The sequence below is a fragment of the Candoia aspera genome, chromosome 3, assembly GCF_035149785.1.
Source record: "Candoia aspera isolate rCanAsp1 chromosome 3, rCanAsp1.hap2, whole genome shotgun sequence".
NCBI lineage: Eukaryota > Metazoa > Chordata > Lepidosauria > Squamata > Boidae > Candoia > Candoia aspera.
The window spans coordinates 146,114,192-146,138,900 of record NC_086155.1 but is presented as its reverse complement, the minus strand read 5'-3'; the positions used below and the strand labels follow the sequence as shown (position 1 = coordinate 146,138,900).

The 24,709-nt window shown below is 39.8% G+C and overlaps 1 protein-coding gene across 4 annotated transcripts in view; it reads left to right on the top strand.

Moving 5' to 3' along the window:
- The window catches only part of GPLD1 (glycosylphosphatidylinositol specific phospholipase D1), a 46,151-nt gene extending 24,552 nt beyond the window's left edge, over positions 1–21,599 (top strand). For 2 of the 4 annotated variants that reach the window (XM_063298978.1, XM_063298980.1), the window contains 14 exons: positions 934–1,057; positions 2,971–3,110; positions 7,199–7,385; positions 8,515–8,625; positions 9,494–9,568; positions 9,987–10,143; positions 12,104–12,245; positions 13,045–13,147; positions 13,260–13,353; positions 14,535–14,711; positions 17,895–18,052; positions 19,393–19,419; positions 20,292–20,342; positions 21,065–21,599. In XM_063298978.1, coding sequence (XP_063155048.1) covers positions 934–1,057; positions 2,971–3,110; positions 7,199–7,385; positions 8,515–8,625; positions 9,494–9,568; positions 9,987–10,143; positions 12,104–12,245; positions 13,045–13,147; positions 13,260–13,353; positions 14,535–14,711; positions 17,895–18,052; positions 19,393–19,419; positions 20,292–20,342; positions 21,065–21,142 — 1,624 coding nt within the window. In that variant the 3' untranslated portion in view covers positions 21,143–21,599. Of the gene's footprint in view, positions 1–933; positions 1,058–2,970; positions 3,111–7,198; positions 7,386–8,514; positions 8,626–9,493; positions 9,569–9,986; positions 10,144–12,103; positions 12,246–13,044; positions 13,148–13,259; positions 13,354–14,534; positions 14,719–17,894; positions 18,053–19,392; positions 19,420–20,291; positions 20,343–21,064 lie in introns of those variants that run through there. The other 2 variants (XM_063298979.1, XM_063298981.1) reach the window with 2 other exon arrangements.
- The last annotated feature ends 3,110 nt before the right edge of the window (positions 21,600–24,709 follow it).

Here is a 24,709-nt window from a genome sequence, read left to right as displayed (position 1 = left end):
CATTAATTAACCTAGAATGGCCTGAATAAACTCCAAGATTCATATTACTTTCTTTAATTGTGGGAAATTAAGACCACGTAGCTTTCTTTTCTGGTTATGACTTGGCAATAGAAAGAGGTTCCCATAGATATGCAAAGCCTGATAACACTTCATTGTTCATTTCTGGAACTACTTCCAAAACATCACTATTGCAATTGCACTTGTTCTCCAGGGAGATGTGATACATTTATGCCAATCCTGTTTCATGGTTTTGTTTCAAATTGTTCTCCTATCTTTAAACAAGATGCATTTAAGGCATTGTTAGAAGCACACAGCAGAAAAAAAAGATGTTGCTGAGATATGCAATGTATCCACCACCTCAGTCCAAAATAGTCTCTGGGTGGTTTACAAATATTCATAATATGGATATTAGAAATACACAAAATAATATGGATATTAGAAATACACAAAATGTCAGTAATAGGTTAATAAAGAATAATAGAAATACATAATTTCATTAAAATTTGTATTAAACTAATATTGGTGCCAATGTTTCCATGGTCAGCACAGTTTTGGCTACAAGAGTCAACTTGTGGAAAGTCATCAGTTTTGGCTTCTTTTTCATAAAGGTATAAACTTTACAATCCAGAATTCTTGTTTTTTTAAAACATACTAAAATACTACAGTCCCCAGTGTGAAGAACTCCAGACACCATAATGGAATGAATATTTAAATTAAATACAGACATGGGATACGAGTATTTAAGAGCAATCACAGTCTAAAATCAGAAAATTACTGAGGAAAAACCGTTGTTATTTTGTAACTAAAACATTTGATTTTTTTTTCTTCATTAAAATATGCATTGCTGTCTCTGGTGTAAAATTGGTCAGCCCCATGCTTACCTCATTTTTATCTTCCTATAAGGAAACTTTCTATTTATTATATCTTATTTCATAGGTTTAAAGAGTCTGAAACTCAGCACCACAGGAAGATAACTTCCGACGTGGCCAAATCAATTGAAAAGAATATCAGTTATACGGAAAGAGGCGTTTATTTAGAAGTTCCTCACTGGACAATGGTAATTCCTTTTGGACCTAAACACTAATGGCAAGAAGCCAATACGTGACTATAATTTAGGCACTGTTTGCTGGAGATTATCAGGATTGGACGTCTTTTGGGTCTTCAGATATAACCTCGTCTCAGGGCTGTGTGCAAGGAGAGTCAGAACAGCCACGATCAAACCCTTCCCCTTTTGCACAGACATGTGACATTGGCATTTGTGCAGAACGGCCTGGGCTTCGATCACCCTGTAAGTTTTATTCCTTTATAAATTTAGAATTTATTCTGACTCTAAAATTACAGTTTCGAATATAGTCGGGCAGGATTTGCTGGATTCAGTGGACTCAGAAGAGGGCGAGAAATGAAGATTGCTGATGGGGAAAAGCGGGAAAGGAAAGGAGCCACACTGAAAGTGAAGCAGTTCGCAGTGATGTTGCTTGCTGAGACAATTGGTAGCTTTGTCTGATCCTCACCAGTTTCTGAGTTTTTCCCCAAGCTTTTCTCAGCAACTGTATTGGCTATGAAATGAAACCTGAGGGTCTGAGGAGGTCTAATTAGAGCCACAGTTTTCTTCCATTAATAGGAGTATACTCTAAGCAGCATTTTGCTCAAGGATGGCCCACTTGGTGTTTCTGGAGGACAGGAATGCATGTGTTCCTCAGCCTGCCTTGACCCACTGAGAAGCAGCCTCTGCCTGTAGTTTCTTGTTCCAATGCAAAAGTGGTGGTTTTCCATTGCTGCCCGGACAAGCCAAGCTTAGTGAAAAGTCTGCAGTGAATAATTCAGCAGTGGGGGCTTGCCCTGCACTGATTGGCTACCTGAGGTTTCTACAGGCACAAACTCCCCAATCCTGGACACTGGTTTTCAGGGCGATTCACAGTCTCCCAGTGTGGCAAAAAGCCATCTCCAACTTCTCTTGCCACCCCATGGTTTCTCCTGGCGCCAAAAACACCTGCTAAAGGGAGAAGAGAGGAAGTAGGTCTTCTGCTATCTGTTCTCTAATTTTTGTGAGATCGGAGAATTGCAATGGAACCATTCCTCTCCACTTCTTCCCCTTTGGGGCAGAAAATGAGGGGAAGTGGGTCTTTGGGGCTCCAATTCTCCTGGTACCTCAAAGGTCTATGTCCCCACCCAATGTATAGTATAATTGCCTGCTAAGTCTGTATGGCTTAGGTACTGACATATGCCCAATGGTCTGCTGATAGACTGCTGGACATGTTTATAAAAAACTGATTTCTTCCAGAAATGTTGGCATAAGAGCCATGGTTCTGCTGCCAGCAGCTCAACAGTGAAGCTCTCCTTGGTTTCCTTGCATTACTGCTGGTTCTGTCATCAGCCCTGCAAGGATACCCAAGCAGCTTCATCATAGCAGCTCCATTGTGAAACTACTGTTCTGTCATTGACTGTGGGCAGATTTACCACGCAAGGGCATCTTCTACCCTACTTCCTCTCTGTGGGAAGGGAAGCAGGAAGACCAACCCCCACCCTGTGGAGGGAAGCAAGTCTTTCTGGTGCTGGGAAAATTGGCACCAAAAAGGCCCACTTCCCCTTCTTCTCTTCCCCCAGTGTTCTTACCACCCATTATATATCAGCCAAACTACTGTAGCCACATCTACAACATGAATGAGCACTGTGCTGGTATTTAATTAACAAACTAGACAGATTTTTTTTAAAATTTCTCCCTGGAAAACTTCTCCAGTTAGCAGACAATTCAAGAAACTTGTACCATGTGTGACATGTAGCACTGACCTCTTCTATATAGTGAAATCAACACTCTGAGTACAGCGTTAGCTGGGCCAATGCCATGCCAGGCCTCTTCATTGCAATGATGTCTCTGCAGAATGAGAAATGGCCATTTACATCTAATATTAATTGCTAGGCCAGCATCCAGCAAATGGTTACACTGTTTATTGGTCACATATTATTTCCCAGAATTATCTTCAGTTCCAGAATAGTGACACAGCAAAGAGTTTGATGAAAATAATGGCAGTCCCACAGCAACGCTCATCTAAATACATCACCAAGCCCAGTGCTTCATATTTTCTGAAAACTCCGTATGCAAAACTCGGATCGTGAGTGCTGATTTATTAATTTGTTTTTGCTGTTTTTTTAAAATATTTGTTTGATAAATGAACTTGCATTACTTGAATACAGTCACTACCTTTAGGATATATAATTGCTTCACTGGTTTAGGAATAACCTTGCCAGGATGTCAGTGAATGAATATCCTTATTAAAAGTTTTTTTTTATAGAAGCCACTTGGATAAGGGTTGGGTCTATGATTAAAATGCAATAGCCACCTATACTTGCATTTCAAGGAGCAAATGAATAAAACGGCTCATTAGTAAAGCCATGGAACAGATCAAATTCAGCTTTTAAAACAACAATAGTTTGGTTTGTCTCAGAAGCTTAATTGATAGGACTGATATCCAAAGTCATCCCCCTCCTAAGTCCTGCTGTGCTGCCTTGTTTATTTGTTTGCGGCAGGAGGTGTTCCTGGGAGGGAAGGGTGAACAACATTGGAGGATATTCCCTACTTACAAGAACCTCTAGTACTAAAAGATGAAGTTAGATCAGCACTCCAGTCATTACCAAGTAAGAAGGTTACAGGAACTGATGGAATGCCCACTGAAATATAACAAGGAACAGAAGAATACTTAGTAAAGGTTCCAACCAAGCTATACCAGCAAATCTGGAGAGTGATACAGTGGCCAACTGATTGGAAGAGGTGAATCTACATTCCGATATCAAAAAAGGGAGACTTAACAGAGCATGCAAATTATTGTACAATATCCTTAATTTCACCTGTTAGCAAAATAATGCTTAGGATCATCCAATGCAGATTAGAGCCCTACATGGCAAAAGAGGTGCCAAATGTTCAAGCTGGCTTTAGAAAAGGCCGAGGAACACGAGACATGATTGCTGATGCATGCTGGATAATTGAGAAAGCCAAAGAATATATTAAAAAAATCACTAGGTGCTTCACTGATTATGGAAGGGCCTTCAACTGTATCAATCACGTCAAGCTATGGAATGTGCTCAGAAAAAGGGGAATCCCAGAACATCTCATTGTCATCATGAAAAACATATACAGTACAGACAGCACATGGTGAAACAGACTGGCTCCAGGCTGGCAAAGGAGTGAGACTCTGTATGCTCTCCCCTTATTTATTTAACCTGTATGCCAAATAAATGTTAAGGGAAACTGGATTGGAAGAAGATGAGCATGGTTTTAAAACTGGAGGAAGAAACATCAATAAGCTGGGCTATGCTGATGACACTACCCTGATAGCCGAAAATGGTAAGGATCTACAAGCCCTAGTAATAAAAGTCAAGGAACACAGTGAAAAAAATGGGACTAAAATTAAATATAAAGAAGACTAAACTAATGATAACAAGTAGAACAACCAGCCTTATAATTGATAATGAAGATATCAAAGTGGTAGAGAGCTTCTGCCTTTAAGAATCAACCATCAACAGTAAAGGAACAAACAGTCAAGAAATATGCTGCAGACTAGTACTTGGTAGAGCAGCCATGAAGGCCTTCTCTTTCTCTCCTCTCTTCTGTTTCCTTCCACCTTTCACAACATTAGAGTCCTCTCCAGGAAGCCCAGACTTTGCATAATGTATATATGAAGTAGGATAATTTGAGCCTGGTCATTTGAGCCAAGAGGGACACATCTGATGCAGTGATGTGTCTATATCTACAAAGACCAGAATTGTCCAAGCTGTGGTATTCCCTGTGACACTCTATGGAAGTGAAAGTTGGACTTTGAAGAAGCATGATAGGAACAGTATTGATGCTTTTGAACTTTGGTGTAGGAAAAGGCTCCTGAGAGTACCATGGATAACCAAGAAAACAAACCAGTCATCAAACAAGTCAATCCAGAGTTCTCCCTCTTGGCTCAAATGACCAGGCTCAAATGATCCTACTTCATATATACATTATGCAAAGATAGTATATACATTATGCAAAGACTGGGCTTCCTGGAGAGGACTCTAATGTTGTGAAAGGTGGAAGGAAACAGAAGAGAGAAGAGAAAACTAGCAGCAAGGTGATGGACACTACTCATTACAGTAGTGATGAGTGCACCATTGAAAGAGCTGAAGGACCAGGTTAGGGACAGATTGTCATGGAGAAAATCTATCTATGTGGTTGCTAAGAGTTGACAACAATTTGATGCCATGTAATCCTCAATCAATCATATCCAAAGTCTCTTAGATTTGTTTCCAACAATATTGCTTTCATAAAGGAAAACCATGGGTGTGTCATTATTTTTTTTCTCTATATGTATTAGCCCTTCAAGGTAGACCAGACAGGAAACCAAAACCATGAGTACTAATAGTACCTTTATTGTAAGATTACAGTAACAGAATCTTGCAAGTCTGAAAGCCCTTACCCCCTCCCCTATCTACTTTCCAGAGAGGTAGGAAGGATTCCTTCTGAGACGTTTTCTCCACCCCCATCCATCCTTTGGACTCAGATTTCTCTTATCAGACTGTTGTCTAGGCTGCAGCTCTTCCTCCTGTCTCTCAAGGTTATTCTCACAGCCCATTACAATATGGGATAATATAACAAATACACCCTTGCCGTATTTCATACTGTTATACATAGTACAATATTTGGATGTGCAGATGATACATGGTTTTTTAACTTTTGTATTACCAATGAAGAAAGCATCTTATGGGGAATTGCTTTTATTTTTAATGAGAAGTGGGCTTAAGGCTGGAATTTTATACACTTGCCTAGAAACAAGTACCACTGAAATTGGTTGAGCTTATTTCTAGGTTGATGGGTACAGAATTGCACTGTAAACTACTGAAAAGTATTATGTTAGAATAGAAGTTGGGAACTTATTCAAGTGATGTAATTATAGAACTAACCTCTTATGGGTTAGAATGCATGTCTTATAATTTGCTTTCATATTGTAGGTAGTTATATCTTCAGGATGTGCTGCTATTTCATAGAATCATCATAGAAACATAGGGTTGGAAGGGACCTTGGAAGTCTTCTTGTCCAACCCTGTGCCCAAAGCAGGAATCCTCATAACATCTCAGACAAATGGTTGTCCAATCTTTTCTTGAAAACCTCCAGTGATGGAGCACCCACAACTCCAGGAGGCAAACTGTTCTACCGCTTAATAATTCCCACTGTCAGGAAATTCCTCCTTATTTCCAGGTTGGATCTCCCTCTGATGAGCTTGCACCCATTGTTTCTTGTTCTACTCTTAGGTGCTATGGAGAATAAATTGACACCTTCTTCCCTGTGGCAGCCCTTCAAGTATTGGAAGACTACTATCATGTCTCCCTTCTTCGTTAAGCTAAACATACCCAGTTCCTTTCGCCATTCTTCATGGGTCTGGAGGCTAAAACCTATGTAAATAGGACATTATCCTTATATAATAAAGTCAGATGAAACTTGCCAAGTCAAGAGTAAGAAATTAGTACTAATGATTTAGAATTTAAATTCTTTTTTAAAAATCTGAAGTGGTTGACATATTTTTATTCAACCTATTATGCCAGTAACTTTAAAAATTTTCAATTTGCACAGACTTCTATAGTCAAGGAACATATGTACTGTCAGAGTAACAAGGTTCTTTAAAGACTTGTTACTCTGACAGTACATATGTTAAAGTGATCCCACCAGGGATCTTAAGCCTTTTTGGGCTGGACTACATTTGGAATTTTGAGAACGTTATGCTCCATATGTCTCTGCTGATCTCTCCCCTTCTTTCCTGAGTAGAAAGACACACTTCCAAACAAAACATTGGGCTATAGTTACCCATCATTTTTTAATCTTCTAAGCAATTGTATGATGACCATTTGATATCCAGAGGTGTAAGTGCAAATAAAGATCATGCTGATGATTAGTATTTTGTGTACAAGATCGTAGCTATTTTTTCTAAAAATAAAATATTTTAAAAAACGAATAGAAAGCGAGATGGAGCAGGGGTCTAGTAATGTAATGGGCTGTCAGGCGATTACCAAGAAAGGTGTCTGCAAGCATCTTGGCATTTCTGGTTGCTAAGTTGGGCCCCCCAGTCTTTCTTCAGGACCACCATGGAATTACATCTATAAGTAGAAACTATCCAGTTTCTTTGAAATCTGCACAGGAAATGTCAAACAAATGGACATTGGCACTGTCTTCTTTCATATGCAGGGCTATGACTTCAGCTGATCTAAACCAGGATGGATATGATGACCTGGTAATTGGAGCACCCGGTTATAGCCAGCTTGGACGCCTTCAGTTGGGACGTGTGTATATTGTTTATAGTAATAAATCAGGTTTGCCTCATTCCAGTCTGGACCTTGATCAAGAAGCGGATGAAATGCTAGAAGGCACTAAGGTAGCAAAACAAGTCGAACATTGATAATTAAATATACTGTCCTAACAGCCAGGAACCACGCTGAGACAAGAATAGGTCTCTAGTGTTTTATTACTGCTACATGACAGAAAATCCTAACAAACTGAAGAAGCGTGGGAAAAACCCAGACATATAAACCCCAAAGGCTAAAGCGGGCCCGATCTGTGTCTCTTTGAATGGCTACCTAATTCCTCAGTACTACGCATGCGCTTTACAGCCTGGATGGGAGCCCCTTGCTCGCCATCCTTACTCATGACAATATTTTGTTTTTATTTTGGATCACTAGTTCTGTTTATTATTTTCTACAGTAATTTCATTAATGTGGTTTCTGTCATAAGTAACTGAGACTAGACTGTTATCTGAGCCTTTTCCTCTTGATGCGTGGGAACTATAACAACCAGAATTTCCGGCCACTGTGGCTCCTGTATGCTCCAAGTCATCTAGAGGGCACCAGGGTGAGGACGGCTGCTTCTTAATTGCTGCTGATATCATATAATTGGGAGACCTAAGTCAGGTTCACAGATGATACCACTTCCCACATAAAAGGCTTTGGTCATTCTTTCTGTTTTTTACATGATTTATTCAGGCAGTAATTTTAATTTATAAACATTTTCATAGAAATAAAGTGAACAGCCTAACTTAATGAACAGAACTGCTAGGGACAGACCCATGAGGATTGACAGTCTAGGTAAAGTCTGTACGTATGGCGAACAAATGAGATGTTGTTCTTCTGGAAATTATGAATAGAGTTCACTGGTGATCTGAATTTTAAATTTGTAGTAAGGAATAAAAAGACTTACATTTGAAGAAAGAAAACTTAACAGAGGACATTGTAAGTTTCATGCAGCATCAACCAAATCCGTTTTATCTCTTACTCTTCCTGCTTGATGAGTTAATACATTGCTAAAGAATAACTTGTCATAACTACTTATTACTGAAATAGCTTTAAAAAAGTAACAGCCCCCAACTTGTGTATTATCTGAATGTGTCTTCTTTTTAAAATAGCTCTGGTCTCAAGAAGTGTGTGTGTGTGTGTGCGTGTACGTACCTAAATGCTTATATGTATATATGTAATGAATATATATGTCTGTCTGTCTGTCTGTCTACCTAGCCTTCAGGAAGGTTTGGTTCTGCCATAGCAATTCTGGACTTCAATGAGGATGGAATATTGGATCTTGCAGTAGGAGCCCCATCAGTAGGATCCCAGGAGCTTAGTTACAGGGTAGGAAACTGTAAAATGTTAGTGTAAAATATAGTTAGTTTGGTGTAGTGGTGAAGGTGCTGGCCTAGAAACTGGGAAACTGTGAGTTCTAGTACTCCCTTAAGCATGAAAACCGGCTGGGTGCCTTTGGGCCAGTCGCTTGCTCTTAGCCCAACCAACTCACAGGATTGTTGTTGTGGGGAAAATAGGAGGCAGGAATATTAGGTATGTTTATTGCTTTGAATGCATGAATGCAAGAATGAATGAATGAATAAAGGTGGGATAAAATAATAATAATAATAATGTTTGCTAATTAGACTGCATTTAATATTGGCTTACTTTTTTGAATATCTGAAATAAAAAAATAATGGGAAGAATTTATTGACAGTCTTAGGGGTTATCTATAGGCAGTCCTCGTTTAGCGACTGCCTTGTTTAGTGACCATTTGTAGTTACAACAGTGATGAAAAGGTAACTTTGCGACCAATCCTCGCATTTATGACCTTTGCAGGTCTGTAAAGCAAAAGAAAGCTCAAGTAAGATCATAAGTAGTTGCAGTTTCATTTAGTGACCACTTTGCTTATTGACCAAGTTGCCGATCTCAATTGTGGTCGCTAAAGGAAGATTACCTGTATCTTATATTGGCCCATATCTCACAGATGAATTGATTAGGTTAATTTGGACTGCAAAGGTATGGCTTGGTTTTTACAGTCCAATCCCTTTATGTGGCTTGCTGCATTTTGGCTTAGCATAATATTTTAACTCGCCTAATGACTGGAAATACATTTTGATGTGATGAAAAGAACAGAGGACTTCCAGTGTAATATTTTAAAACAAAGGGCTTTAGTTTGGGTATATAATCTATTAAAACGTTATATTCTGTTATTTAGGGTTCTGTATACATATTTCTTGGCAACAGAGGAGGAGGTTTCCACAGCCTTCCAAATATTACCATACTTTGTCAAGTAAGTTTGCTGATGTAAAGGCTAAGCATGAAATCCAAATTTAATGCATGTTTTCTTTCTGCTCAGTCACAATAAGCATTTTGAAAATTAATTTTCCTGGTATTATTCAGAACAATTTTTACTTGGGATGAAAGCATTATTCTTATGTGCTTATGTGTGTAGAGGATACACTCTTCTTTAACTGATACATTTTTAACCTATATCCACCATTCAGGAGTGGATAGTGCTAATGTATGATGGATCTTTTGGGATAGTTTTGATAACTAAAGGTAAACTATGACACTAATGTTTCTGGTAGTTGTGCTTCAATATGCAATAATATTACCTATTTTATAAATAAATTTTACTAAAGGAGCTGTATTTCAGCAACTGGGTTTTGTGTTCTTTTACGTAGAAACCAATATATTGACTTTTGCAGGAAGCATATTGTAATCTAGGCTGGTCCCTGCTGACAGCTGATGTTGACAGGAATGGAAATAATGACCTTGTGCTTGGTTCTCCATATGCACCTGCTGGGGGAAAACAAAGAGGATTTGTGGCTTCTTTCTATTCTTTCTTCAACAGAAGCAGGCAAAGTAAGATTTTTTGAGAAATGTTTGTGTTTCCTATAGTATCTTATTTTGGCACTTTCAAACTCTTGCTGAAACAACATCAGAATAATCATCTAGATCCTTCTCCACATTTTTAAGTAGCACTCATAGGAATGATTCCTAAGCAACATATTCAATGTTAATTCACCCGTATTAAATATGTAACCTAGTTATCAGTGTTAATTCACCTGTATTAAATATGTAACCTAGTTAATTAATTTTGCATTAATTTACCCTCATCCAGGGTGAATTAATGCAAGAGATTCATACACCATCCCATAGATTTTCATACAAAGTGTACTGGATTTCTTCCTGAAGCAGTTGTCTTCATGCCTTAGAAAGATTTCTTTAAAATGTTTATTTTTAGAAAGATTTCTTCAAAATCTTAAGTCCCCTCTCAAACTGAGCATTATTACTAGAAGGGCATCCAAATGTTATTTACCTTCTTTACAAAGAGCTTGGTGCAGTCTAAGAAAATAAATTCTTAAGGTTCATCCAAAATGTAGCCACCAAGCCCAGTACAGGACCACTTCAAAATAGATGTGTGCTCTTACATATACACACACTATAATGGGGCATTTGTTGGCACATGCACCATAGAGATGTGCTGGGTTGAGCCCTGGTACTCACAAGGGGTCTCTAGATCCTCCTCCTCCTCCGCTCTCAAATTCCAGGATATTCATTCTGATGGGAGATTCTCCTTCCCACTATCACCACCATGGTATGGGCACACACTTGCACAAACATGCAGAGGGAAGTGGTGGACTGGGCCCCTGGTACCCACAAGCAGATCTGTAGATCTTCCACCCACAGCCCTCCTATGGAGACCCTGTTCCACATATACATATAAATTTTCCCTATCTTATCTGCGTATCTATCAGTCAATCAATCAATCAATCATTGGGAGTCAGCATACAATTTTTTAAAAAATTACTCTTTTGTATCTGAACTTTTTGGGTTGGATTTCTCCCCATCCACTGCAAAGAAATATACACAAATACAATGTATTTCTTAATTTATTCCACCTAGAATGTTGTTATTTCTTTAGATTCTGGATTAAGATTAAAAATGCTTTTCCTAAATTGGACATTCAGTTTTTATAAAACAATGCATTTATCAACTGACATAACATGTTAGATGACAGTCAAGAACCAGTGCAGTATAGTGGTTAAGGTAGTGTTTCTCAGCCTTGACAATTTTAAGGTGTGTGGACTTCAACTCCCAGAATTCTGGGAGTTGAAGTCCACACATCTTTAAATTGCCAAGATTGAGAAACACTGGGTTAAGGTGTTGGATTAGAAGCAGGGAGACCCAGGTTCTCCTTCACCCTTAGCCATGGATGACTTTGGGCCAGTTACTCTGTCTTAGCCCAACCCCAACAGGGTGGTTGTTGTTGGGAGAAACAGGTGTTGTACTGCGTTGAGCTATATGCCCATGCGAAATAAAAATGCTGATATTAACCACTGATAATTTCCTGAAATATGTAGAACAAGTTACTTTAATGAGAAGTCAGCTACTGTATTATAAAATTAGGTGACCAATTTGAGTTGTGGTATGAAATTCAGTATATGCAATCAGAAGTTGGAACCAAAATGAAAATGTGAAAGCCTATGCAAGTATATTCAGAAGTAAATTGCGCTAAATCTAATTTTCTAACTAAACCTTGTTGTCATATAGGATTGAAGCAGCATTACATTTTGAACAGCCAATCCACGCTGATTTGGACATAATTTGGAGTTGACTGAACCTTCGTGTGAGATAGATGGGTAGATAGAGAGAGACACACATGCACAGACACTCATATGCCTACCTGCATATAACGTAATGGTCCATGCTACACAGTAAGATTGAACAAAGCAAACATTCTTGCCCATTGCATAAAGTATATAATGTGTTTCAAAAACAGAACCATCTGATCAGCATTCATTTTTTCTTTATTTGTCAGGCCTGCTCTTTGTATCAGATGCTGACTGGATGGTAAAAGGAGAAACAGATTATGCTTGGTTTGGGTCATCACTCAGCAGTGTCCAGCTCCCAGATAAGATCTTGCTGCTTATTGGAAGTCCTTTTGGGAGAAATTGTACAAGGTGTATGCACTTATTTTTAAGTGTCTATATATGTGATGGTTTTCTAGCCTATCTTCACAATCTATACTTTATCACTGCAAATATATGCAACAGATCAACAGTTTTTGTGGGTCTTCTTTTAATAACACTAATGCTCTAGTAGTACTTGTTATTTTTAAAATCTTTTCTGCATTTGAATCAGAGATACAATTTGAGGCCTCGGGGCTATATGCCTTAGGTATAGTTCCTAGAAACCTCAAAAATTACTGATAAACAGTGCAGTTCAAGCAATAGAGGTGTTACGTGGGAATAGTGAGGTACATCCATAACTGCCTTCACCGCTGCATTCTGGACCAGCTGTAGCTTCAAAGTGATCTTCAAGGGCACAGCCACATTGACCACGTTCCAGTAGTCCACATGTGAGATACTAAGACATGAGTGACTATGAGGAGGGCCTCCTGGTCCAGGAAAGGGTGCAACTGTTGTTCCAGACAAAACTTCCTCAGGGATTTATAAACTACCCAGATTCATCTGCCTTTGGAAGAAGCAGATAGTTAAAAGTGGCGTCTCAAGCGTGGGAAAATGAGCAGTAATCTGGAGGATAATGGTCATTGTAGTTCACACGTATATCTGGGAAGCACTAGTCATATTAACCTGGCAAATAAGTTGAGATGAGTAGCAGCATGGTCCAAAAGTTGAGGTTCTGAAATGAAGCAATGATATTTGATGATGTCTTCTATATCTTACAATTATTTTTTTCAGTATTGTTCAACGTTCACTATAATCCTGGTATTTTGACCATAACCATCTTGTGCTCTAGTCTAGGTTGCTATTTCTCACAACGTAACAAGCAAGCTGTTGGAAGGGTATATGGCTATAACCCACCAAACACAAAAAGCTGGTTTACTTTAAGTGGAGATGAGGTGAGTCTTTGTGGTGCCATTTGAAACAATATAAAAAACAGGAACAAGACAGAGTCTGATTTCATGAGACTAACTATATATATGTATTTACACTCATATTATAAATATGCAGGAGAATGGGAAATTTGGCTCAGCTTTGGCAACTGGTTTCCTTTCTATAGAGGGGATCTCCAAGCAAGTACTAGCAGTTGGTGCACCAACACAAGGTATGTGACTCTGAACAGGCACATATGCTAGCCTTGGCAGCATTTTTATTTCAGCCGTGCGTCTGACAGATGATAAAATAATTCCACTAGGCAAAGGATCATGATGCTGAATCCAGATTTAGTTATATATAAAGTTGATAAAAATAAATTCAACTTAATATACAGTATATTCAATATAAGGGTTTCCTACTGTGTTAGGACTATAATCCCCTATTGTTGATTTCATCCCTTTCTTCCCCTGTAACCATTGCTTTTGTATTTCCTGCATGTACCCTCTTTTACTATAGGTGAATGACTAGACTGAGCCATGCTTAATAAAATCAGAGCGATCGTCCAACTAACTCATAACTTGCATCTCACTTCTCCAATATTTTGTTCATTTCATCTTCCTGAGATCTTTGAGACTTGGAGATATGCAGCCATTTAGTGCAACCTCTAGTTGAAAGAATATTTTATTTATTTATTAAATTTATACACCACCCATCTTACTACAGGTAGTCTCACTTAACAACTATTCATTTAGTGATGGTTTGGACTTACGATGGTGCTGAAAAAAAAACGACTTAAGTCCTCACACTTACAACCATTGCAGCATCCTCACAGTCACATGATCACGATTTGGGCACTTGGCAACCTGTTTGCATTTATGACTGTCACAGTATCCTGTGGTCACGTGATCACCATTTTTGACCTTCCTGGCCAGCTTCTGGCAAGCAAAATCAATGGGGAACAGCATGATTCGTTTAATGACCACATGGTCTGTTTAACACCCACAGTGATTTGCTTAACAACTGCTGCAAAAAGCCATAAAATTGGGTCAGATTCACTTAATGACCACTTTGCTTAGCAACCAAAATCCTGGTCCCAATTGTGGTCATTAAGCAAGGACTACCTGCATAAAAGTGGCTTTGAGTGGCTAGAATATCACCTAGTTGAAATGACAATATAGCTTTCATTAATGACAATATAGCTTTCATTAAGACTGGGAGCTCTGAACATAAAAGTAGCTCTATGCTGGTAAACTATTTGATCATTACTTCAATAGATTCAGTAGAACCAATGTTTCCTGCATTTAATTCTGAATTCTTAATGCAACAATGCTTTGTTAAAACCTATTTTTATAACAAACTATCCCAGGAAGAGTATCATGATTCTGTATCACCTTGCTTGGTTTCCTTCAGACAGTATCTCCAGGATTTCATTTATATCCTCAGTGCTATACCAAGCAGGAACTATTTTGATATATGATTTGATGGGAAATGACAAGCCTTCCTTACTCAGCACATTCAATGGAGACAAGAAATTTTCACGCTTTGGAGAAGATGTGTACTTACAGGATCTGAACAACGATGGACTTGGTAAAATGTGATGGTCATCATCCTTATTGCTATAATTGTTTATTGTGAAGCATCAAAAGAATTGCACATTAAATTCAAAGACAAATCCCTATTTTGAAACTTGCTTCCTAAGATAATAACAACTGAGGCCTTGGTTGAAGCCTGGAATAGGCTGGTGACTGAGGCTCTGGACTGGATTGCTCCTATGAGACCTCTCTGTGTACACTGATCTCAGGGTACACCTTAGTTTTTCAAGGAGCTCCCAGAGATGAAGTGCCAGAAGTGACACTTGGAGTGCTGTTGGAGAAAGACTAAAGAGTGAATCTGACCAAATACAAATACTGTAAGAGCCTGTATTTGGTGATAAGGGCAGCAAAACATTGCTATTTCTCTGTCTGCCCTTATTGCATCTACTGATAGCCAACCAGTAGTCCTGTTTAGAGTGACCCACCCTGGGGAGGGGGTTGGGCCACAAGACCATCTGTAGAACTTCAGTGAGGAGCATTCATGCTATTTGGTGAATAAAGTCACTCAGATTCACCCGTAGTTGGACTCTGACTGGCCAGATCCAAGTGAGTTGCCTGGGGCACAGTCTTGTGAAGTTATCTGGACTGAGTTCAATTCTGTAACTCCCAAGGAAGTGGACAAAGTCCTCCAGTCTGCCAGCTTGGCCACCTGTTGGGTAAATCCTAGCCCCTCCTGGGTTGTCAAGGTGGCCCAGAAGGTGACCATGGGATGGGTCCATGTGGTGTCTTTGAGGGAGAGGGTGGTCCCTCTGGCCATGAAGGAAGTGGTGATATGCCTCCTTCTCAAGAAACTAGCGCTGAACCCCTCCGTTCTGGACAATTATTGTCCAATTTCCAATCTTCCGTTCATGGGAAAGGTTGTGGAAAAGGTGGTTAGATGGCAATTACAGATGATCTTGGAGGAAACAAATTATCTGGATCTGTTTCAGTCTGGGGTGTAATACTGAGACATTTCTGGTTGTGCTTGTCGATGACCTTTGGTGGAGTTGGGATGGGGGTTGGGTATCCATCCTTGTGCTGCTTGATCTCTTAGCAGCTTTTGATACTGTTGGCCATGGATCCTTCTGGACCCACTGGGGGGATTAGGGGTGAGAGGCACTGTGTTGCAGTGGTTTGCCTCCTTCCTCAGTGGTGGTTTCCAGTCAGTGTTGACAGGAGGGGAGAGATTGTGCCCATGGCCCCTCACTTGTAGAGTGCCTCAGGGCTTGATGCTCTTCCCCCCTATTTAACATTTACATGAAACTATTGGGTGAGGTTGGAGTTTTGTATCATCAGTATACCAATGACACCCAGCTCTATATCTCAGTCCTGGGCTGAACAGGTAAAGCTGTCACTATTGTAACCCTGTGTCTGGAGGCTGTTTGAGTCTGGATAGGAAGGAACAGACTTCTGCTCAATCCTGACAAGATGGGCTGTTTGGCTCTTCAGGGTTGGGGCCATTTTCACCCTTGGTCTTGGATGGGATTGTACTTCTCCATTCGAGACTGATGTGCACATTTATTTATTTATTAAATTTATATCACTGCCCATCTCCCCCAATGGGGGACTCTGGGCGGTTTACAATAAAAGTAATAATAGAAGCATATAAACCTCAGTTTGAGGGGGGGGGGTCCTCCTGGACTTGCAGCTATTGCTGGATGAGTAGGTGGCAGCTGTGACCAGGAGGGCCTTTGCACAGGTTCATCTTGTGCATCAGTTGCGCCTTTTCCTCAGTTGGGAGGCCACTTAGATGGTGACTCACACCCTGGTCACCTCATGACTGGACTGTTGCAATGTGCTGTACATGGGGCTGCCCTTGAAGACCACCCAGAAGCTACAGCTGGTTCAAAACACAGTGGTATGCGCAATAATGGGTACTTGTCATGCGCTGCCTACTACTGAGTAAAACACAGACACTGATTCAGGGAAGAGCAGGTTCAGGTTTATTTCAGCATAGTGCATAGCTAGAAAAAGCTGAGAGTGAAGGGAGCGTGCCGGTGCGGGGTTTAAATAGCCCGCGCCGGTCAGCGCCCCCCCCACCTTGGGTTGTGTCATCCCCCCAAGTCCTGTATGCTTCATTGCCGGTAGGTGAGGGGTCGCGGGGCCCCTGCTGGTGCCCCGGGCTTCGCTCATAATCGGTTTCTTCCTCCGGCCGGTGATTGCTGTCAGCTGGGCGATATCCGTTGCATTCCTGCTGACAGCTTCAGGTGTGCCTCGTGATCCGTCCTGTCTTTGTCGTTCTTTCTTCCCCCTTTGTGTTCTAATGGCTGGTTCATCCAGCCGGGGTCGTTCCCTTCTCCTCGGGGTCTGTGTCTGTTGTTGTGCGTGCTTTGCTTATCTTTAAATCCCTTCCTCTAGTTTCTGAGGTATTGTCATGTGTGCCGTTGTGCTGATGCATTCAGCTCAATGGTGCTCATGACAGTACTGCTCGTTATGCTTGTGTGACATCACTGCTATTTGAGCTGCATTGATTGCCAGTTGGCTTCTGGGTGCAATTCAAGGTTCTGATTGTTACCTATAAAGCCTTTCATGGCACAGAGCGTGGGTTATCTTAGGGGCTGCCTATCTCCTATTGTTTCTGACTGCTTGGTATGTTTGGTCAGAGTGAGTTGCTCCAGGCCCCTCAGTTAAATGCTGTCATCTTGTGGGAGTGAGGAAATGTGCCTTCTGTCACTACCCCTGCCCTCAGGAACAGCCTCCCTGAAATATGTACAGCCCCCACTATCCTGGGGTTCTGGAAGGGCCTTGGCATCTGGCTCTATTCCCAGGCCTGAGGTTAGCATTTCTATGGAGCCCCTGCCATGTTTTTTATTGTTATGGTGGTTTTTAATCTGGGCTCTCACATTTTTATATTTTTAACTGTTTTAATCATATCTTTGGATACTGTAAGCTGTCGAGTGCCTTTTGGAGAGGGTGGCCATAATAAATATAATAAGGTAAAATAAATTATAAAATAAAGGGAGGGAACCAAGAGGCAATACATTCTGAAATAATAATTTTAACAGCTTTAAAAAATGTATGTAAGTGTACATATCATAAAGCAACACAACCAGTGGTAAATAAACATTCAGTTTCTGTCTGTGCTCAGCTCTTTGACTGCAACTGTTTTGTTCTAAAAAATATAAATGGCATTTTGTATATACAGTTACACATTTTGGCCATGTTTACAGTGTGAATCTTTTGCTGTGAATGTCGACAGATGAAATTATTGTAACATCACCTCTTCGAAATGGAGTTATAGATGGATTATTTGGAGAACAAACTGGATACATTTACATATTTAGTGGAAAACAGACCACTTCAGGTCATGTGACAGACCGCTGCACATCATGGATTTCCCCTTGTCCTGAAGACTGGGTAAGCTGTTTTGTTGATTGCACTTAAAACTAGTTTTTAAAACCTTTTAAAAATTATATTTTCATTTAAATTTCAAAACATGACAATTAAAATTCCTTGAAAAAGTTAACTCTGATATTATTGAAAACTAAGTAGCAATATAATAGTATAACCATATTACTGCTTTATAATAAAACTGAATCCTTTTGAAAACATACCTAATCTATTACATGTAGATTGTGAAGCTGAAGAAAAAGAGCTGTATTAAGCTATCTAAAAAGAACTCAAAACCAACAAAAATAGCCCTCCAAAAAAGATGAAAAAAAAAAATCCTACACTAATCTAAAACACACACACACACACGTGTGCAAAACACTGTAGACGAGCAGGCTGCTGGAACCAAACTGCAGGCCCCTGTGCTGCCTTCTTCCCCACCCACTTGAGCCTTTTCCCCAGCGACAGCACAGCAGAGGTGCCAATAAAGTTGCAACCTGGACACCGACGTGAGGGGAGATGCACATTTTGAAGCTCTGCAGCCACCAGCAAATAGAGTACAGCAGCCAAACAAAATAAGGAGTTTTTCCTTCAGAAGGAGTAGACTGTCCCAAAGAGACAAATCCATGCAAGTTGGTGACGGTCCAGAAGAGAGGAAAAGAAGTATAGAGGCTCAGCAAGACAAAGCACGATGTAAAAAAGGTGCAAGAACTCTATATGCTGGCCATTAAGAGAAAAAGAGGAATTCTCATGGAGAGGGGACTTAAGGCAGAACAGGCTTAAGAAAGAAATGTCGATGCATAATAGTAATAATATAGAGCACAGTATATAGGTAATTGTAATAAAGTAATGGGTAATAGTATAAACATTATCATAGTAATAGTATCGAGGTAGCAGTAGAATAGAAGCAGCACTCATACCACTTTTATATGTTTGTTTTTACAAAACAAAACATCTCCCCTATCCTTATAGGGGGGTACGAAGAAACCACCTGTCTAGGGTCTAGTGCTTTTGTGTCTCTCTTGAGTCTAGATCAGTCTAATTGGCTACAGTTTAAAAAAGAACGTGTGAAAAACACCTAAGTATCTAATTTATCTTATGCATACACACATATAAAACCCCACTGTAGTAGTAACAAATGGATCAAAACATATGCATTTGTACCAAAAACTGTAATTGTATATTGTTCCTGTTCAGATTGATAGTATCCATTATATGGAATAAGTTTCTGTACTGCAGTGAGTTTCCACAGTAGAAATCAGTCATGTTCAATCAATTTAGACACCTTTTAGAAACATTTGCGGTTGATTGTTGTACCATAAAAAAAAAAAAGTGGTCTCTCATTCTTTTCTCTTTTCCTTCCCCAGGCACAGTATGTCATAATTTCTCCAGAGGTACAGTAATCAAATGTTCTGACTAAAGTGCTGTGATTATTGCTTTAATTTAATATTAAGGGATCTTTAATTATTCGAATGAAACCATCAGGACACCCAATTTCTTTAGCTTCAAGTTGTAAGGGATATCTTGCTGTTGCTGATCTAGCATCTTACTAAGAATCCATTAGAACCAGGAAGATAAGCCTCCCTTTTTCACTCAACCAGATCCGAGCATGAAATTGTCACAAGTAGAGAAAAGTGGTCAAACAGTATGGACGTGTAAAGCTGGAGTCATATTTAATGTAGACTTACTAAATTAATGGTACCTAATCAGTTCATTATTAGCGTAAGATATACTGATTTAAGTTGGATACTACCTTTAACCACTGCAATTTTTAGTAAAATTGTGGCTTGTTCCTGTTACTGAATCCATTGATTTCAATCAAATCTGTGGCTAAGCAAAAATGTTTAGAATCACATTTCCAATTAATTATAGATCACCATTTTCATCTTATTCTATTTTGACTGAGGACAGCGGCCTTTTGAGGACTGATGCTAATAGGCGCAGCCAGGAGCCGAACAAGCCATGTCTTCTTTCCACCCACGCAGGTTGCTGAGAGGAGGATCAAATCCTTCTTGCCAGAGAACTGATTATTTGCTGGTGCTTTTTAAAATTAGTTCAACAACGTTTGGTATTGACTAAACGTTACGTGATACCCATGTATCTTCACTCACTCACTCACTCACTCACTCACTCATTCACCTGAAGCTGTTTGCTCAATAGGTATTATTCTCCAGTACAGCTGTTCCTAGTTGTAGCAACTGGTCAGGAGCAGCAGTGAACACCTTAATTACAGAGTATGTCATGGGTGGTTATATTCTCATTGCAGGAAAAATCAAGATTTGGGAGCACGGTTCTTACAATAAAAACTGGAGAAAAGGTAATTAAAGCTAGTAGTACTGTTTTTTCTCACAGTGGGAAACAAACCCAGATAGTGAATCATTTGCTGTTTACTGATATTACTAGTATCGTACAAAAAATTTACTGAATCAACTGTTTTAAACCCCCAGAAAACCAAAAGCAATTGAGGAAAAATCCATGCTTGCTACATCTTTCTTCTGATTACCTAGCATTTAATGGAATTTTTCCAATAGTTTTTTTTTTTTTTGGTGCCTTCAAGTCAGTTTTTGACTCCTGGTGACTACCTGGACTAGTCCCTGCAGTTTTCTTGGCAAGGTTTTTCAGAAGTGGTTTGCCATTGCCTCCTTCCTAGGGCTGAGAGTGAGTGACTGGGCCAAGGTCACCCAGCTGGCTTTGTGCCTAAGGCGGGACTAGAACTCACAGTCTCCCAGTTTCTAGCCTGGTACCTTAACCACTGACCGACAGGAAGCTCTGGTGTGGGCTGGTCCATGAAGTCACGAAGAGTCGGAAGCGACTGAACGAATAAACAACAAAACCTTAACCACTACATCAAACTGTCTCTTACCTGATTTAGTGCCCTCCAAATGTGTTGAAACTATAATTCCCTAAATTCCTAGACAAAGGCCATGCCAGCTGAAATTCTGGCTGTCATTTTCCAGACAAGTAATCCTGTCACAAAAGTTCAGGATACAGTTCCTTTTCCTATGATGCAGTATTAATAGCTGTTTTCTGCCTTGGCAGAGTGAAGTTGTTGTAGCTGCTGAAAGAAGTTCAAATGAAGCCCGGCTTAGCGGAAGGATTTTTCTCTACACCTTCTGATTACCATCCTGTATCTCAAAGAATCTCTTCAATTAATTAATCTCCGGTTTTGTGCACCAGTAATTCCTGAAAACAGAATAGCATAACAAACTGCTCCTGGTCTACCATATGAACAATACTAATCTTTTAAGAAGCTAATCATCCCATGTGTATTTCCTTTTAGTTGTTCATGTTAAATGTAATAATGAGTGGAAGTTTTTCTAAATCTTTTGCAGCTTTTGATCATTAGCTTTTGTAACAGGTGCATGAGAACGGATGCATAGTCTTATTTTTAAAATATTTTTTCCAACAGATTGATTTAGTACATTGGAGAAGAAAGCCTAGAGGAATCTTGAATGTTGTTATACAAAAACAGTATCAATAAAACACTTCCTTTTCACCTCTATTATTATAACTGTATATGTTATTAAGTATTATAATATTGCTTCTATTATTATAATAAAGAGCACAAGCTGAGGCTTCTGAATTACATGTGACCTTTAAGAAACAGTCTCAAGCTAACAGATGAAAATAATTACAGACATCAGTATTTTTATTACTAACTCATTTGACTTTTGCCACATCAAACTTAAGTTTGCTATCCTGCCCACTTGTTGAAAAGTGGCCCCCAGACACGATTTATGGACAAGCACATTGCCATGATGAAATGGAGACTACGGGAGGTATTAAAATGTTTTCCCTTCAGAACGGATAGTTACCTAGCATATTTCCAGTTCAAATTAATTATCCAGAAATAAGAGTCCACGTACATTCTCTATGCATGGTCTTTTACAACATTAGAGAAACAATGTTTGATAAATTCAGTAAATTTCAGAAACTGGCTCAATATTCCAACTACACTGTTAAGTAATTTCTATAGCCTGTGCACAGAATGGCCAAGGTTTGATCCCTAGCACCTCTAGTTAAAAGGATCAAGTAACAGATGGGGATAGAAGAAAACTCTATTCAAAATTCAGAGGAGCTACTGTTGGTCACTATGGACAGTAAGTGAAGAACCCAAGATGATGATAATGTAGCTGCTTATATTTTAAACCAACACATTTTCAATTTTGCCTGTGAATTGGATTTTCTTGATACTATTTAGGTTAATGATTAATGTACTATCTTGATTTAAATTGTCTAGGCAAAGGCTGAATTTTTAGTTTGCGTTTGGTGCAGTACAAGCAATAAGTATTGTTACTTCTGACTGAATTAGCATTTTGCGACCACTCTGAATGAAGTCACAGCTCTGCCTTCATATTACAACGGCTGTAATGAGACTGATGCCGCAGTGAGATCAGAACACAGAAGAGCTGTTTGGAAGGCTGATGCTGAAGTATAAGCCTATCTGAGGAAGTTTCTCCTAAAACAGTACTAGTAACTCTACTCATTTGTTGCAATTATGACAGGAATATAAAACTGGGTAAAATTAGCTTTTTAGCTGTCATAATCCAGTAACCGAATAGTTAGAAATAAGATAAAAACCTGATACCACGAAAGAAATGTTCCTTTGAGTTAAAACTGTTCACTGAATAGAATATTCATTAAGTACTGAATAGAATAGAATAGAATAGAATAGGACTTTTATTGTCATTCCACTATATGCCAAGGTGCACATTAAAATTTCGTTGCAATTGGCTCACAAAAAACAATCACTATTATAATATATATTCTTTACCATTCCACTCCCCTAATCGTTATCCCTAATAAATAACATAGACCTACATACAACATGTGCCACCATGAAATGAGGGGATTATTAAGAGTTCAGGAGTCTAACAGCCCAGGGGACAAAACTATTACCTAATCTAGCCATTCTGCATCGAATGCAGCGGAACCTTTTCCCAAAGGGCAACAAGGAGAACAAGGCACAGAGGGCGGGAGGGGTCACTGACAGTATTTCAGGCCCTAGACAGACACCTTGTATATGCTCTATCCTGAATGAGAGGAAGTGAAATCCCAATTATCTTCTCTGCTGCCCTCACCACCCTCTGCACAGACTTCCTATCTCAGGCGCTGCAGCCTCCAAACCAGATAGAAATACAGGTGGTCAATACACTCTCTATGGTGCCTGTATAGAAAGTGAGGATGGGAGGTGGAAGATGCGCTTTCCTCATCCGGCACAGAAAACGCAAGCGCTGCTGTGCCCGTTTTACCAAGGATGCAGTATTAAGAGACCAAGTTGAAATATGCCTTATCTGCACCCCCAGGAACCTAACGCTACTGACTGGCTCCACAGCTATGTCTTTAATAAAGGGTGGTGTATGGCTGGGCCGGTTCTTTCTAAAATCGATGATAATCTCCTTAGTTTTTTCAACATTTAGAACCAGGCCATTTATACTACACCAATCCACCAAACCCTTCGCCTCCTCCCTATAAGCCCAATCACTGCCCTCCCTGAAAAGATCCACCACCGCCGTATCATCTGCATACTTCACAACGGAGTTGGTGGTAAGCCTGGCACAATGGTCATGGGTCATCAGGGTAAAGCAATGGGCTCAGGACACAGCCCCGAGGAGAACCAATGCTCAAAGAAATAGGCTTGGAGATATTATTTCCAACTCACACCGACTGGGACCCATCAGTGAGGAAATCAAGTAGCCAGTTACACAAAGGAGTACTAAAACCCAGAGAGCCCAATTTGTTCACCAAATGCTGAGGAACAATTGTATTAAATGCTGAACTGAAATCAACAAACAGCAATTGCACATAGCTGTTTTCCTCTAGATGTGGTGAACTCAAATGAAGAACAGAGGAGACTGCATCCTCTACAGAGCAGTTCCGCCGGTAAGCAAACTGAAGTGGATCGAACGATGGGGGAAATCTGGAGCCAGTATGGTCCTTTATCAGGCTCTCAAAACATTTCATCATAATGGAAGTGAGCGCTATAGGGCGATAGTCATTAAGACATGCGATTGTAGATTTTTTAGGCACCGGTATAACAGTTGCAGTCTTAAAACATACTGTGACCACAGCCTGATGCAATGAAACATTGAAGATGTCTGTGAGAACACTGGCCAACTGATCAGCACAGTCCCTGAGTACCCACCCTGGAATATTATCTGGGCCCGCTGCTTTCTGCATATTGCTGCTTCTCGGGGTCCTCTGGACATCAACTATATCAAGGGTAAGAGCCTGATCATCAGGATGAGGAACAGCCTTCTTTGCAGGGGTATTGTTAAGTGCCCCAAACCTGCCAAAAAACATGTTAAGTTTGTTAAGTCTATATTCTCCTCACACAGTGTCGGAGTAACCTTGTAATCTGTGATGGTCTGAATACCCTGCCACAAGTGCCTAGCATTTGTAGGATCATAAAAAAAATTCTGAACCATCCGACTATAAGCCTGCTTTGCTGCTCTTATAGCCCGATTCAGATCAGCTCTTGCTGTTCTGAATGCCCCCACGTCACCAGATGTAAAAGCAGCATTCCTCACTTTCAGCTTCACACGCACTTCATGAGTCATCCAAGATTTCCGGTTCGCCCGTATAGTCATGTTCTTAACAACACTGACATCTTGATACACTTCTGAATATATGCAGATACAGATGAAATGTATTCCTCCACGTTAATATGTTGATTATTCGTTG